Source organism: Phalacrocorax aristotelis, chromosome 1 (assembly GCF_949628215.1).
Source record: "Phalacrocorax aristotelis chromosome 1, bGulAri2.1, whole genome shotgun sequence".
Classification (NCBI taxonomy): Eukaryota; Metazoa; Chordata; class Aves; order Suliformes; family Phalacrocoracidae; genus Phalacrocorax; species Phalacrocorax aristotelis.
This window is the reverse complement of record NC_134276.1, coordinates 16,648,793-16,664,283: the sequence shown is the minus strand read 5'-3', so window position 1 is coordinate 16,664,283 and position 15,491 is coordinate 16,648,793. Positions and strand designations below refer to the sequence as shown.

The window sequence follows — 15,491 nt, the reverse complement described above, 5'->3', positions numbered from 1 at the left end:
TGATTCTATGATTCTATGACACAAGCTCCAGGAGGCAGAGTTTTGGGCCTCAGAGTTTTGCATCTCTGATGCTCAGGTTCTGGATTTGTCCATTTAATGGTGTCCAGTAACTGATTCTGAAATGACTGAAGAGGCCTCATTTTGGTATATCTGTGACTAACAGGCATGTCAAGAGGAAGTATGACAAGTTCACTTTCCAAGCACAAAATCACGCACAGTACTACAATGGTCAGCACTGGAAAAGTGGTTCTCCATTGTCTGTTGTACATTTCTTTCTGCAAACCAGAATTTTCCATATTTGTAAAATTATGTTAGAAAATTTTTGAACGGGAAACAGGAACAGAAGAAAACAAGGCTGATGCTTTTGGACAATTGGATTTAGTAAGTATCCCCATTGCACATGTGCACCCAGACATCAAAGAGGAATGAAATCACCCATGAAGGAAAGAAAAAAAAAAGCTTAGAGTCATGGCTCAGCAATTCTGAAACACTGTTGACAGGATGAGTAAGTGGTGTTTTGTAAAACTGAAGACAATAGATGAAAGACAAGCTGTAACTCAGGAGGACGTAACTCAGGAGGGCAAGGAAAAATTTTACATAAGTAGAAGATTCAGTCCTTATAAAATTCTGAAAATAAATCAATAAACTTCCAATGATCTAGATGGCTGAATAGAAGACTCTGTATAGGATGCATGTTTATGATGGCTGCTTAGAACTTTGACTCTCAGGAAACTGAGGGAGAATCTTTAATCAACAAAGGAAGACATTTGAACTCTTACATATCTTCTCAACTGAGAACAAACTGCAAAACAGTAGATGACAAGAAGTTCATGTGACATCTTTGTGTTGCCAAGACACAAGTTACTGCTCTGAGGGTTCAGCATCAAGGTGCATTTCAGTCTTTACAACATCATTCAGATGGTACGTTCTAAGTTGTTAACAAAAAAATTTAGAGAATTTGAAAGCGTTCCCATGCCGAAAATGTGCCGGAGAAGGAAAACGCTCAAGTCAAGAGAAGGAAAATGCTTCCTGTCCCACAGGAGAGAACACAGAATAGTCCAGAGGGAATGTCTGGGCAGAATAACATACAGACAAACCTACACCATACTGTTCTCTGTCTAACTAAAACTGGATGCTTTATTTCTTAAGTAATATCTATAATGTGCAGACAGAAAACATGAATTATCATGAGACATTTCAGTCTGAAACCTCTGATCCTAGAGATCTCAGGCTACCAGTAATAAAACATTCCTAGAATTTCTCTAAAAATGTAGGTCACAGTTTTCTAACTCAAATATATTATATCCAAGACAAACAAAATATAATCTCATTTTGACAGGTGCAAAGGAATTGATCACAGAAATAACAACAGTGATTAGGTAGAAATTACAGTGGCTTAAGGACAGCTGTTTTGCAAAGACCAGAGCAGTAGGTTCAGATTACTTGTATCCAAATATTTTGAAAGACCAAGCAGAGGATCATGACAAACCATTACTGTTCATACACAGTAGAAGACCCAGAGGGGAAAAATCCAAATCTTTAAAAATAGTCTTTAATTGCTTGAGTTACTCAACATTGATAGTGGGTGATTCTCTTTCTCAAGATAGTGTAAAACTGAGATTCCTCCTATTTTAAAATCAAGTTTTGATTTTTTTTTCTAAAAGATACCATCCTGACTCTTGAGGAATCAAAGCAGGAGGTCACTCAGCAAAACACTTCGGCTTATTTATGCCAGAAGTCAGACTATACCATGTCAGAAAGGTCTCTTCTATCCTTTAAATCTATGAACCTGGGAACTGGGATACAGAAGAAATGTAGTCTTTTTGAAGGTATTATTTTCTTATTAAGAAAAACTTACGAGCCCATTATTTTTAAACCTGAATTTAAATCTAAATGCTCGTTCTACTGATATCAATGGGGAAAAAATCCTACTTAACCTCAGGAGGGCAACATTTCTTCTTTCATTGTGGTTTATACTCATTCTTTGAAAGCATGACTCTGAATATTGCTGCACACTATATGTCAATTAGCCCTGTCACTAGGTACCAGTGGGAGAGTCTTATTGTTACATCAGTTTCTCAAAATGTAATAAATGAATGTGTTCAGCTTGGGACATCCTTTTCTTCTCCCTCCCTATGTGCATGTCAGTGGGGCAGCATTTGTCTCTAACCCTTGCACTGGAGAACTAGCCAAAGGTTATACAGAGCCAGCAAGTGTCATTTAAGAGTTGGGAAAGGAAGCAGGTGTGCTTTGAAAGGGAGAAAGGCACAGCATCCTGTAGGGGTGCAGACACAAGAGGGACAACCAGAAGACTCTATTAATCGAAGCTGCCTGCAGCTGTTCTCAAAAATGGGCCAGAAAAGTGAGCATGCACAGCTGGCTGCTGGAGGAGGACAAACAGCAGCACCAGTTGCAGGTCTGTGGCCCAGATCTAATGTTCAGAGTGTTTTAACATGGGTTCCCATGAAACAATGCCAAGTTTGTAGTGATACCAGGCAGCAGTGCTTGGGCTTGTGTTTGATAATCTCTACACCTAAAATGATCAGTTTCACTGGGGATTTTCTCTGTATGTTGTTGAACTGCTGCCTGTAGCTCAGATAGTAAATCTGGGCCATGGATCACTGTGCTGCACTCCTCTTCTGAGTGTCTTCATGCCTGTGGGGTGTTGGCATTATATTAGCAACACACGGCTCTGTCTGTTTTCTAATTCCGGACACATAATGGCTTTGGTCTACCTTTTCCTTGCTTTCCTTTGTTCTGCCATCATGGATACACTCATTTATATAAGATGCACATTTTAGCAATTGTGAGATGTTTCTCCATCCTGCTCTACACTCATTCTCAAATCATTCACAGATTATAAACCAGGGGATGAGGTTGTTGCCATCATTTGCCTGTCCTCCTATATAACAGAAATCAGCGTTGCCCTGAATTAATCCCTGGAGGTACTATTTTTTAGTTGTCAGGTTCTGGCTGTCCACCTTGGGCATCAACACTATGCCTTATTACATTCGCAGCTAAGACTTCCAAAACTCCTATCAACTTCTATAAAACCTTGGATTTCTACTGCAGAACCACTTAGAAATTTCATCTGTGACTTGTAGTACAGTACATATGAACATGCTTTTCCCTGTCTCCTTTACAGACCTTTTAGAAGTGATCAATAGGCCGCACGAATTCCTAAGTACAGCTTGAAACCACTTGGCTGGTTTTAGGAAAACATAAAATCTTGCGTTTCAAATTTTCAGTGATGAAGAATATACAACTTTGATACTTTCATGGCTTTCCACACTGAAAAGTATGCCTTTTATTTCTAATATTAATTCGTCAAACTCCAACTTTCACCTTGACATGTCATTGTCCACTGACAGAATAGCCCTCTAGAATCAATATCCTACTTCTGGGAGGTAGCTGTGACCCCTCTGAGTTTCTCCTTGACAAGCTAAATGACTTGTGATTTTTAAGCTTTACCTGAATGGCATATCTCTCAACCTCTAACCAATGCTGTGGTTTTCCCCTCAGTATTTTTCACTTTATTATGGTCCTTTTTTAGACTACATTCACAGCAACTTGATATAGCAGTCTAACAATAACAGAAGAAAGCATAGTGCCCCTACTCTTATTGATATTCCCCTCTATAAATAAATATCTAAGGATCCCAATGATAATGCACAAAGATCGTGGGTTTTGCTACTTAATCATCTTAGATTTCCAATGTTCTAAGAGGTGGACCCACAGCACATCTGTGCTCCATGGACAAACTGTATGACACTGGAGCATCTCCCAGCCAACAAATGCTAACAGAGAAGGTTGTAGCCCATTGAGTTCCTTGATAATCCACCCCCAGAATTTTTTCTGCATCTGTGCTTTCTAGGATTAACTACTTTATCCAGTAGCTAGAAATGTGTTTGTTCTCTATTCTCTCTCCATATCCAGTGGAGAGAAACTGGACCCTCCAGAAAACAATTTATCCCATCCTAGCACAACTGCCTAAAACCGCTGGGCTAGAGTGCCCTCTGATGGGTGTCCAATTCTCTCCATGAGCAATGAGAACCTACAAGACTGGCTTACACCAGGAACTTTCAGAAGAATAAATTAAGGTGAGATGGATGCCACAGGCACTGGGTAGTGGTGCCATTGGCTATTTTAAAGCATAAGCTATGCCAGGGCTCAGCTTTACAGTTCTACCTGGTATCTACACGCCTATCTCCATATAAATCCATTAATATAAATCAGCCTATTACTCCCCCAAGGTTTTTGTCATCTGCAAATGTCATGAGTAATGACTACATTTTTCCCAGGTCATTGTTGGAAATGCAAATCAACGCAGAAGCAAAAATTAGCCTAAGTGGGGCTTTCTTGCAAAGAATCCATTTAATACTGTTTCCCTTTTCATTAAACATTTTTAAACTTGTCATTTAATGAGTTTTGAAAACATGCATGACTTTCATTTCATATGATTTAAATTTTGTGGTACCAAATCAAATGCCTTATGAAAGCTGTAATCTGGTGCTATTCTGTTTGTCAACCAGATTTCCAAGCTAGCGTGATAAGATTTTCCAGATTGATTAGCATTAATTATATTATTTTCCTTTTAATTTGTATTAATTGAGTCTCATATCAACTGTTACATTATTTTATCAGGATCTCAGTCAGGCTGACAGATTTGTAATTACCTAGGTCGTCGCGCTTATACGTTAGTATGTCCTTTTATGCAGTAACCCTGATTTGCTGTAGGTTTTCATATAGAAACCACCTGATGCTTTAAGTTATACCTTAGAATACAGTTTAGCCAATGTACTAGGATATTCTCCAGAAAGTGAAGATCCAGTGATCTGCTCATAAAACTATCTGAGCATAATCCAAACTTCTCACCTTCTGACATGGGGTTCTGTGACACCTTGTTATAAATATACTATTTTGTTTTATAGGGGTTTAGTGCTTTTTAAAGTGAATTCAGAAGCTGTAGCAACAGTCATTGAAATGCAGACTTTTTTACAAAGGTCTACCAATGCATGTCAGTTTGGCGGCTCTATCCCAAAAACTTTCTGTACACTTGTATATCAAGTGGAAAAATCTGGTATTTTTTGATACTGGGTCTAAAACAAGTTTCTGACAATTGATAGAGCTAGGCCTCTATTTGGAACCCCACAGTAATATTCCCTGGCTGTTTTCTGACCTGAGAAAAAGACTCATCCCTTCTACAAAAATATTTTTGGCTTTAGAACAAAGATGGCAGCATCCCGTGCTTTGCAGAACAGAAGTGTACCATGAGTGTATGACAGTAGTTACACACAGTTCCTCTTGATACATATCAAAACCATTGGTGGTGGAATCCACCTGCCTGCTTTCATCACTGCCTAATTTATGAGGCCCCATGCTGTTTTGCTTGAGAGTTCTCTACGCAACAAGTATCTCTGCTACAGAAACAGGAATTTCATCTTATGTGCCACAACAGTACGTACCGTTTTTAAAAGGAAAAAAAAGAACGCTGAGAAAACTTCAGTTCTAAGCCCTGGTCAGCTTGAGGAAGTTTAAACTTACAGATTCTATTAAGCCAGGGAGCACATCAGCCAAACAGCTGTGGAGTGTTTTTGGCCAAAGCCTGTTCCACTCGTGTCAAAGCCGGACCTGTGCAGCCAGGGAGGCATAGGGCCAGAAAGACACCACATGAAATTAGCTCCAGGCTCAGCTCTTAGGATGTTTTATGAATTTTATATGAGAAAGTTTATACGGGTGAAGCTGGGTACAGAAAGAGGAACAGCCATGGAAACAGTGCCCTTTCTCGACTGAATTATATAGCTGCTCAGATACTGTCAAAACACCTTTTGTCTGCCTTCTGGATGGAAGATAATCTGTCCTTCCTTCCCTTCCTCCTCTACCAGCTTAAAATGGCCACTGCACTCCCCCACAGGGAAGCAATTATGGGTTCTAGCTCCCTGAGTCTAAGGTAGAACGAGGGCCTGAGGGCACTGAGAAAGGAAGGACTTCACCATGGGGCTGTGGTAAAGGTATTGACCACCTCCTTTTATCTTAAAAGGTACCTGCACTCAGAAGAGGTAGGTAGCTGGGATCCTATTGATGCTTTCTGCCAGTTCCTTGTACCGTAATTGGAAAGAAGCAGACCCATTGACTGGATGAACAGAAGACACCGTCAGAGTTCCCCCTATCTTCATTTGGTGTATGTCCTCTATTTGGCTTTCCGCTTCTGTTAGCATCATTGGATCAGCAACCTTCCCTCTGTTTGCCCAGTTTCCCCCCTGAAATGGGCACCTAAAATATAGGCACATCTGCTCACAGATAAAGCACTGTTGGAGCCTTTCCATTACCCACCACGTGGGAGCAGGATTAGGTTCACTGTCAGTTTTGGGGAACATGAAAGAGATAAAGAACCATGAATTATGCATAACAGGAATTGCACCCTACTGCTTCCTTAAGACATACAAGATGTTTCAGTCTCATTGCCATCCTAACACGCTCTTGGAGAAAACATTTCATATAGGCAGAGGCAGCCCTCTGAGTGTACCAGGACCAATCCGATATTCCTAATAGACCACCATATCAACGTTGTTCTACTAGTGAGGTGTTGTTTCATGTTGTTAAAGGTCCAGCAGCATGTTACAATTTGTTAGAGTGGCTAAGACTATACGAAGTGTCTTAAGAAATAAACTGAGTAGGTAAGGCTTTATTAGAGAACTGTTAAAACCTGACTCCTTTTTCTATGTCTTCACTTGATTATTTTCATTGGAGCTGTTGCAAGGGGAAAAAAAAAGTGTTACAACAGTAATCTGATCACAGTCCTCACATACCTTTCGTTTAGACCTAAACTCTTCCAGGCAATAATACAATCTTTTCATACCAGACCCAATTTGATGAGGGTCTAAATTAGTAGGAATTACCCTTTTATGAAAAGTTTTGGGCAGTGTTTGGCACGACAGAAGAGCCTATGTATTTCTCCCGAGGACAACTGCAGGTTTTCTTCAGCCAATGTGTTTTCACCAGTTATTCCACTGCGTCTCCTCACCCGCCCTGGTGCAACTCAGCCATTTGAGTAATTCCAGCCCCACGGACAACCTCGACGTGGCCGCGGCGGGCCCGAGGGTGACGGGACACGCGGGTGCGTGGCCTCTTTGCTGCAGGGAGCCCCGGCACACGTCTCCCCCGGGCCCACCGGCGGAGCGCCGCGCCCCCGGCGGGGCAGGCTCACGCCGCACCGGGGCCAGTCCGCTTGCACTACCCCTCCCGCCACTGTCTGCCCGGGCCGGAGTCGGCGCGGCCGGCAGCGCGGGGAGGGCCCGGGCACCGCTCCCTGCCTCCCCCCGCCCGCCGCTCCCGCCCGTCTCCCTCCCTCCCTCCCTCCCTGCCTGCCCCCGGGCCGCCCCCTTCCCCCGGGCCGCCTCTCCCCCGGCCCCGCCGCCGAGCGCGGGGCGCTCCCGCCGCTCCACACCCCGGCGGCGGCTCCTGCCGAGCGGAGCGGCGCGGTTCGGCAGCCCCCCGCCGGCGACGTGGGGCACGGCGCTGGCGGCCGAGGGGCGGGGGCGGCGGGACCGGCCCGCGATTTCTCACCTTTGCCGAGTTCGGCCGGCCCCAGAAACGCAGCAGAAAGTTCAGCGTGCAGAAGTTTGGGGGCAGCTCGGAGAGTAACTCGGCAGCTGTGACTGCTGCTGTTTCGGGTGGCGTGCTTTTTTGTTTTTGGGTTGGGTTTGGTTTTTATTTTTTTGTGCCTTTTTTTTCCCCTCCTGCATACAACTCCCCCAAACACAAGCAACGCGCAACAACAAACAAAAAGTCCGGGAAGGGGGAGAGAACACGAGAGAGGGAAGGAGGGAAGCACCCGTGGTGTGGGAGAGCCGGGTTTTTTTGCAGAGGCACGGACCCATTCGCAGCGGATCCCAATGCAACTGCTCATCCTCCTCCTCCTCTACGCTGTCGTCTGTGCGAACTTTTGCAGCCGTCAGGGCACCACTGCCCCTGCTCAGAGCGGATCTATAAAAGCCTTACGGTCCTCGAATATCAGGCGAGATGGTAAGTGTCCCTCTGTCTTCTTTATTCCCAAGGGCTGCATTCGCAGAGACAGCCCCGCGCCCGGGGCGCGCCCCGGGGGCTGCCGTCCCCCCTTCCCGGGGAGAGGGGGCCGCGTCCCCAGAGGGCGGCGGGGCGGGGGTCCCGTCCCGGGGAGGCCGGCGGGGGTCAGCCCGGCAGCGTGTGGCCGGGTGGCGGGAGGGAGGTTTGGGCTGAGGGGCGGCTCTGCCCGGCGGTTGCTTCGCCGGGCGGCCCCAAACTTCTCAGGGCAACTTCGATGGGGTTTCCTGGGTGCCGGCAGCGTCCCCTCCGGGCTGCGGGCGGCCCCTCGCCCCAGGCAGCGCGGGGCGCTCGGTCCCAGTTGCCGCCCAGGGCCACGCCCGGCGCCCTTCGGCGCCCGAGGGCCCCGTCGTCCCCTGTGTCCCTTCGATGAGCCGACGCCGGGGGCGGTGCGGGGAGGACGGCCAGTCTGTGGCGGCTCCTGCCCGGGCTCAGGGCCGGTGTGTGGCGTGCGAGGCAGGGCACGCGGGCGGCGCCGCCGTCGCCTCAGGGGCGCTTGGCGGGAGCGCGGCTCCTCGCCCTGCTACGCTGCGGCCTTCCGCCACCTTCGGCTCCTGTGATGGCTCTCGGGGTGCCTCCTCCTGGGGGAAGGCTGCCTTGGCGGGAAGATCTGGGGCTGGGGCTGGATGTTCGCCCGGGTCTGCTGTGCAGTTCCCTGTGAAGACCAGCCTTGTCCCATGTGCCAGCCACACCATTGGTAGGAATGGGATGCCCAGTGATGGTGAACACCATCACTGTGGGCTTTTGGACACTGCCCGCCTGGTAGGGAGGGTGGCTTCAGTCTTGGTGTTTGCACTCTGGCATGTTTCTTGCTGCAAGCTGTGGCAGAGTGTATCCTCAACAGTTGAGGAGCTGTTGAGGGTCTGCAGCACAGCTGCGTGGGACGCAGGCGCCTCAAGTGAGCAGTCAGGGTGGCCATGTGCTGCGGCCCTGTGGTGAACGAATGCGGAGGCTGCATAAAAATAACACCACAGAAATTCACCTTCAGAATCCACTTGTTCATGATTAAAGATAAAGAAAACCAGGTCTTTTGGTTTGGGAAGGGTGATGGGCCTCAGCTGAGTTCCAACTTCAGGTGGAGCACCTGCTCTTGCATGTTGCAGTGTACTGTCTTGCAGAGCAAAATGCAAAATCTTGTCCCTGAAAATGAACAGATTCAAGTTCAGTCTTCAAGTTAACATCTTCCAGTTGACAGAATTTATATATTTTATAAACCCTTTTTAAGAATCCAGTCACTTGAGCCATTTGCTAGATTGTACTCTCTATTTGGCAGTGTTTATTTTTCAGCATGTATACAATGTGTGTAATGAGTATACAGTTGATTTAGGAAGATGTTTTTGTTTCAGCTTTGGAGCCATATTGAATTTAATAATCTTTTGTATGCCTTTCGTAGTCCTGAAAGAAGGCATAGAGAAGATGAAGAAGAGGCTTTTTCTTAGAGTTGAGATAGTGAGTCTGGAAACAAGACAGAATTGCAGTTCCTTCTGTCTCAGAAGTCAAATTTAAGAAAAATCTATATAAAATCATACATCCATTATTTCTGTGTTATCCTTTAAAACTACTGTGTATTTTATCAAGTTTCGTGACTTGTTAACCTCCCATCTTAAACTCATAGAAGAACTGAGACCGTCTCTGAACAAAGCTAAGCCAGCTTCCTTCCATGCCAAACTCCAAAGAAGCTTTTTTGCAGAAAACTGCAGTGATTTACTTAGAAATTCAAAATGTGTTTTACTCTGATCTTCTCTGTAGAGTCAGTGAAGAAATCAGTAACCCCTAACATAAATCAAGTTTTCAGCTTAGTGGCAGTGTGATAGGTGTTTTACTCCACGGATATCCTGTGGTAAAATTGCTTCTTGGAGTGATGAAGAGAACAAGCCTATGTAAAATGGTTAGTTAATTGCTCTTTTCCTAGTTGTGATGATTTTACATTGTGATTAAGCTTTGTACCCTTAAAATTATCTTCCACAACTTGTAGCAGCTGAACTCTCTGGGTACCGTGGTGGACTGGTACTGGGGCTGCTTGAAAGCAGCAGATCTGTTTGAAATTACGCCCTGCCTTTGACCCTCCCTGGGCCACATGCTAGTTAGGCCTGCAGCCTACAGGCATAGTGAAACGCACCCACGCTGAAGTCAGATGTCTCTGCAGGCCTTTAGCAGATGTTATCCATGTACTGAGGAGGTAACACATTTCTAGGAAGACCACATGCAGACCCCTAGCACGCTGCAGGCTTGCTCTCTACTTGTACTTGGGAATCCTTCTGCTTTTTCTCTGCAAAGGGCAGTGTGTTCTGGTATGGGCAGTGGAGCTGGGCATCAGGTCACAGCATCTAAAGCACATCAGCTGCTGATCATCCTGGCTTTACTCAGATGAACCAAACTGTTGCTTGCGTTTGTTGACTAAAGGTCTATATTTGTGCTGCCAAAGGTTATGAGCTGTATTCCAAATGTTGCATGCATGTGACGAGCTCACAGGCAAAGTGTTTAGACCATAGCTGGCTGTAGGCCACTAAAAGTATTTCTGTCTTTTATAATTTTCAGTGGTGCTTGTGCCTTGTTTTTGTCTGAAGAGCTGATATGGAATAGCATTAAAGACCTGTGGGTTGCATTGCTGAGTGAGACAGACAATATTTTTTGTTTTGTAAATATTTGCAGACATGACAATATGGAATGGGATCTAAGAGGACACAGTACACTGGGGGTAATATGTTCCAACAGTCTCTCTCAAAATGCACAGCAGGAATAAAAATTAATATTACGTCCTGGGTTGATGCTCATGATTATTATGTTGTGGAATTAAGAGAGATACTGAAGAGGAAGCAAGGTCTGTTCAGTTCTCTGAAAAAATATTGTATCTTGGCAAGTCCAAGACCACCTACACAATTTTGTTAAAAAAGAAAACGATCCTTTGGATTCCAGTTTTCTATTACCTTCAAGGAGGATAAACTAGTGATACTGCATACATAGAGCTTTAATATGGAGGCTTGGTCTTGCTTCTGGCCAAAACAGACCTTTGCCCTATGGTGATTTCAGATTCTCTTTGTTCTTTTAGGCTAAAAGAGGTTGCCTATTTGTAATTGCTCTTACTTAAGACTGAGGTTGCTCTGGGAAGAAATCTATAGATGAAGGGCAACACATACAAAAATTGCTATTTAATGACTACCAAACCTAACCAGACTGTACTTCCTGCTGAAGTTATTAAGAATATAAATAACCTGCTTACAAGGCATCCTCTTGTCCTAGTGGAAGGACGGGCATTGATGACTCAGCTGTCCAGTGTAGCACTAATCAATTTTTAAAAAGTGCCACAGAGATGCCAGCCACATTTATAGCACATGTAGTGGTATTTACTGAAAGTGTTTATTAATGCCATTGCCTGTTAAGTCCTTTGAAGTTCATCAGAATAACACATAGAGGGCTTCCAGATGCTTCCATTGCTCTCCTTGGCTCAGTTTCCCAGTTTGCAGTATGCAGGTACTACTGCCTAATTAGAAGTTGTCTGCTATTTTGTTTCTAGTATTTTTGTTGTTTATGTGTACTTGGAGATAAAAAGTGCTAAGTAATATTATTTACTGTATGGTGTCTAACATCAGTTGCTTATCTGTTACTGAACAAACATCTGTATGGATGCTCAATCTAGGAAAGTGTGCCTAGTCTGTATGCTCAGACTAAGCATCACTATACATATTTTAAACTTCAAAATCCAAAGTTAAAAGGCAGAAGAGAAGAGGCAGCATTGTGTCGAGTCATTTCAGTATGTAAATCAACTGAAAGCCATGGACTCAATATCTTCTGATGTAGGTTTGAAACCATAACATCAGATGACTTGAGATAAGTTTCTGGTTTTCATTTTGAATCAAAAAAATTAGGAATTTTCAAACTTTTGTTTGCTTGTGGGCCATCAAAATACAAAGAAAAATTCTGCTTTATCATTCTGGGGAACTGGCAACAGCTTTTGGCTCTTTGATGTCCTGTCCAAAGGGATGTGGGCCATTAACTCTACCCTCCCCTTCCCTGTGCTCGCCTGTGCACAGAAAAAAGCATGTGATGATTTGGGCAGTATTCTCTCACCAAATAGGTGTTAACCGACAGCTCCTGGGAAAAGACATAACTGGGTTTTTTTTCATACCACTTTGAAATGGCTCTTGTGTCACTACAGGTATAGGAACCTCAGTTTTGGAATGCACTTACTGAATTCTTTTATATTAGGCTCGTATACATGTTTTTTATTTAAAGGACTCTGGTAACATAAAATTGTGTCAACTGGAAAATAGCTAAAATAAATTTGCTTTTATAAGCTTTATTTTCCTGATTGTTTTTGTAGGCTTTGTAAAAAAAAAAATGTGTATTTCAGGCTTCATCATATTAAAAAACCCACCTCAGTAATATACCTGTATTAATGCACTTTGGTCTACAATTGTTTAACTTTGATGACGTCTCTTATCTGTATAATTAACTGTTTGGACGGAAGTATCAAAGGATATTGCATGAGAATTCCAACCCTGACTCAGCAGTAAGCAGTGTGGAGGAACTCTCCAAAGGAGCTCTGAAAAATATTTTATCAGGCAAATGTGTATCATCTAGTGGAAGTCATTTCACTTCTGAATTCTCCAGCCAGCCAGCGTTGAGTTTCTCAACACTCCCAATGCTTCTTTTTTTTTTTTTTACTGTATTTGTATAAAGCTTAACTAGGCCAGCTAATTCTCAAAAGGCTTGCACAGGAAACTTGATAATTTTATTGTTTTGATTCTTCGAAATCGTACACTGCTGAAAATACTAAGTGTTTTTTTTTCACTGTGATCCCACAGAGAGGTGGTGTTTTATAAAACACCTAGGAATATACATAAATAGGAAGTTCACAGGAATCATTAGAGCAATAACATCCTACATGTCCTTAACTTTGAGCATCTTTATAATTTGATTAAAGTCAAAGAGCTGAGTCCTATAGGATTCTGGGATAACACAGCTCAAATAGCTTATATGTGAGAGAGTGTAGGTAAAACTAATTCTTATGATGAAGCAAGAGTACAAGTGTTCGCAAAATTTGTCAAATATTCAATAAAAATTTTTTAAAAATATAATGCATATGTATCTTAGGCATGCATATTATTTACATGCATGCACAGAATAAATATACATTGATTCTTTTACAAATTATCTAGTGTAGGATGTCATGGATATTTACGTATCTAATGCATAAATCAGAGGACACAAGCACAGGGAGATGAGAATAAGCACACTTGATATACTTGGTTCCAAATTAACATTCAAATAAAAAAAAAATTGTAGGCAGGGATTTTTTTTTAGAATACTAAAAAAAAAACCCCAGGTGTAATGTAACTTTTTGAAGTCCTAGTTGAACAATGAACTGTTAGACAAATATTTGAGCCTAACTTTTTGAGGTACTTAAGATCCTCTTTACATGATGTTGTTAGCCACATTATTTATGGATATTGGGTTGAAAAAACCAAATATGTTTAAAAATGTTTGTCAGTTTTCCAGGTTGCGAGTGGAAGTTCTGCAAGTAATTTACATGTTATTAAAATTTTTATTAAGTAAAAAGGAATTTATAGGGAAAAGGATTATTGAATGCAGAAATTCTTTCAACAAAATAATATACAAATTCACTAAATTACATTTCTGGCACTCCTTCAGACTGGGTGTAAATATTACAGAAAAAGGAACAGATCTGCAAAATACGTGTTATTTATACAGCAAGAAACTCCTTTGGGGAACAGTAAATTAGAAGGACAAGGAATGGCTTTTGTTTCATACCTCTAATAATAGTATATACACAAAAGATGGAGCAGAAGTTTGTATGGTTTATACTCCAGTCTTGCTTGTATTAAAATATATCTGCTGCAAATTACAGACTGATGTCTTTTAACAGCAGATAAAATATCTTACAGGACTGGCTCTTATCACAGGAAAAGGAGGCAGCTGCCTGTGATACCAGAGTCCAAAAGGCTTCAAAATGTTCAGCTCCTTGTTGCCTCCAGAGCAATAACGATGGCCTCTAGAGGTCCCTGCCAACCTGAACCATTCTGTAATGGCACCTACTGCAGCTGGTGCGGGGGCGTGATGGGTGGAAGACATCCTGCCTCAGAAGCAGTGGTCACCTTCCCTGTCTCTTCTGTCCCGCTTTCCCTCTTTCGCACTCTCACCCCTCTTCCCACACGCATCAGTAGCAGGAACATAAAGTCTGGTTCTCCCACAGCTGTGGGCCCAGCTGTGTCCCTTCTCTGTGCTTTCTTCCTCCATTCCTTGTATAGCAACATTCGGTTTTGCTTACCCAGCTGAGACACCTTGAGTTAGCTCTCAATATTCATAGTGTGTGCCCAGCTGTAGAGAAGGGCTGTCTGCCCCACCTGCTGTGGTTTTGTGGACCTGCAGGGATTTGACACTAGGATATTAAATGAGTCCTAAGGAATACCAGGAAGGCTCTGTGTTGGCATTCTCTGCAGTTAGAATTTGCCCACTAATGCAGGAAAATTTAGTAGTACTCCTTTTAGTTAGTTGATTCAAGCTGTATTCAAAATCCTGCTATTAAATTTATGAGGTTGATTGCGTTATACGACATTTTGGATAAAAGAGACCACTTATATCACTGCTTCTGGTGAGGATCTCTTGGCTAAAATACTGGATTGTGTTAGGTTACTTGGCAGTTTGTTCCAAATTAATCTCCTGTTTACAAAGCTAAGGAAATGTCCTGTTTACAGTGTCAAACTGACTAGATTTTCTTTTGGGAGTTCGGGTTTGGCTCTAATATTTTTGGTAGTGAATAAATCCTACATGATCTCAAGCTTCCTATTGTACTTGAGTAATCTTCAGTTTCATGCTTCCTTTTTGATCCGTGTCCCATACTGTGAAGGCCAACGTCCTGTATTTCTGCTTTGGCAGACAGAGCTCTGCATACTTGGAGATGGGGCAGGAGGACACACTTCTACCTTCTGGACAAACTTCCTGCCAATGTATTTTAGCCCTGCTGTGCATTGGGACTTGATGATGTTAGACTTTCTAAAAATACTTATTAAACACTAGGTCCATGAAAAACTTCAAAAAATAGCTGTGTTGACCTTTGTTGCACTGAAATCAATGACAAAACTTCCATGACCTCTTACTGCAGCAGGGTCTGGCTCACACTTTACATGAATTAATACAGGATGAAAAAAAATGTTCAGGAATTCAGTGATGAGTTAGTTATAGAATCATAGAATCTTACAATCATTTAGGTTGGAAAAGACCTTTAAGAACATCAAGTCCAACTGTTAATCTAGCACTGCCAGGTCCACCAGTAAACCATGTCCATATGCATATGGTGCATCCAAAGATCCACCACATCTATGCATCTTTTAAAGACCCCCTGGGATCGTGACTCAGCCACTTCCATGGGCAGCCTGTTCCAATCCCCA

At 43.1% G+C, this 15,491-nt stretch overlaps 1 protein-coding gene across 2 annotated transcripts in view; it reads left to right on the top strand.

The window, feature by feature from the left end:
* The first annotated feature begins 7,526 nt into the window (after positions 1-7,526).
* The window catches only part of PDGFD (platelet derived growth factor D), a 142,908-nt gene continuing 134,943 nt past the window's right edge, over positions 7,527-15,491 (top strand). The window contains exon 1 of one of the 2 annotated variants that reach the window (XM_075081991.1): positions 7,527-8,025. In XM_075081991.1, coding sequence (XP_074938092.1) covers positions 7,896-8,025 — 130 coding nt within the window. In that variant the 5' untranslated portion in view covers positions 7,527-7,895. The remainder of the gene's footprint in view (positions 8,026-15,491) is intronic. The other variant, XM_075081986.1, reaches the window with a different exon arrangement.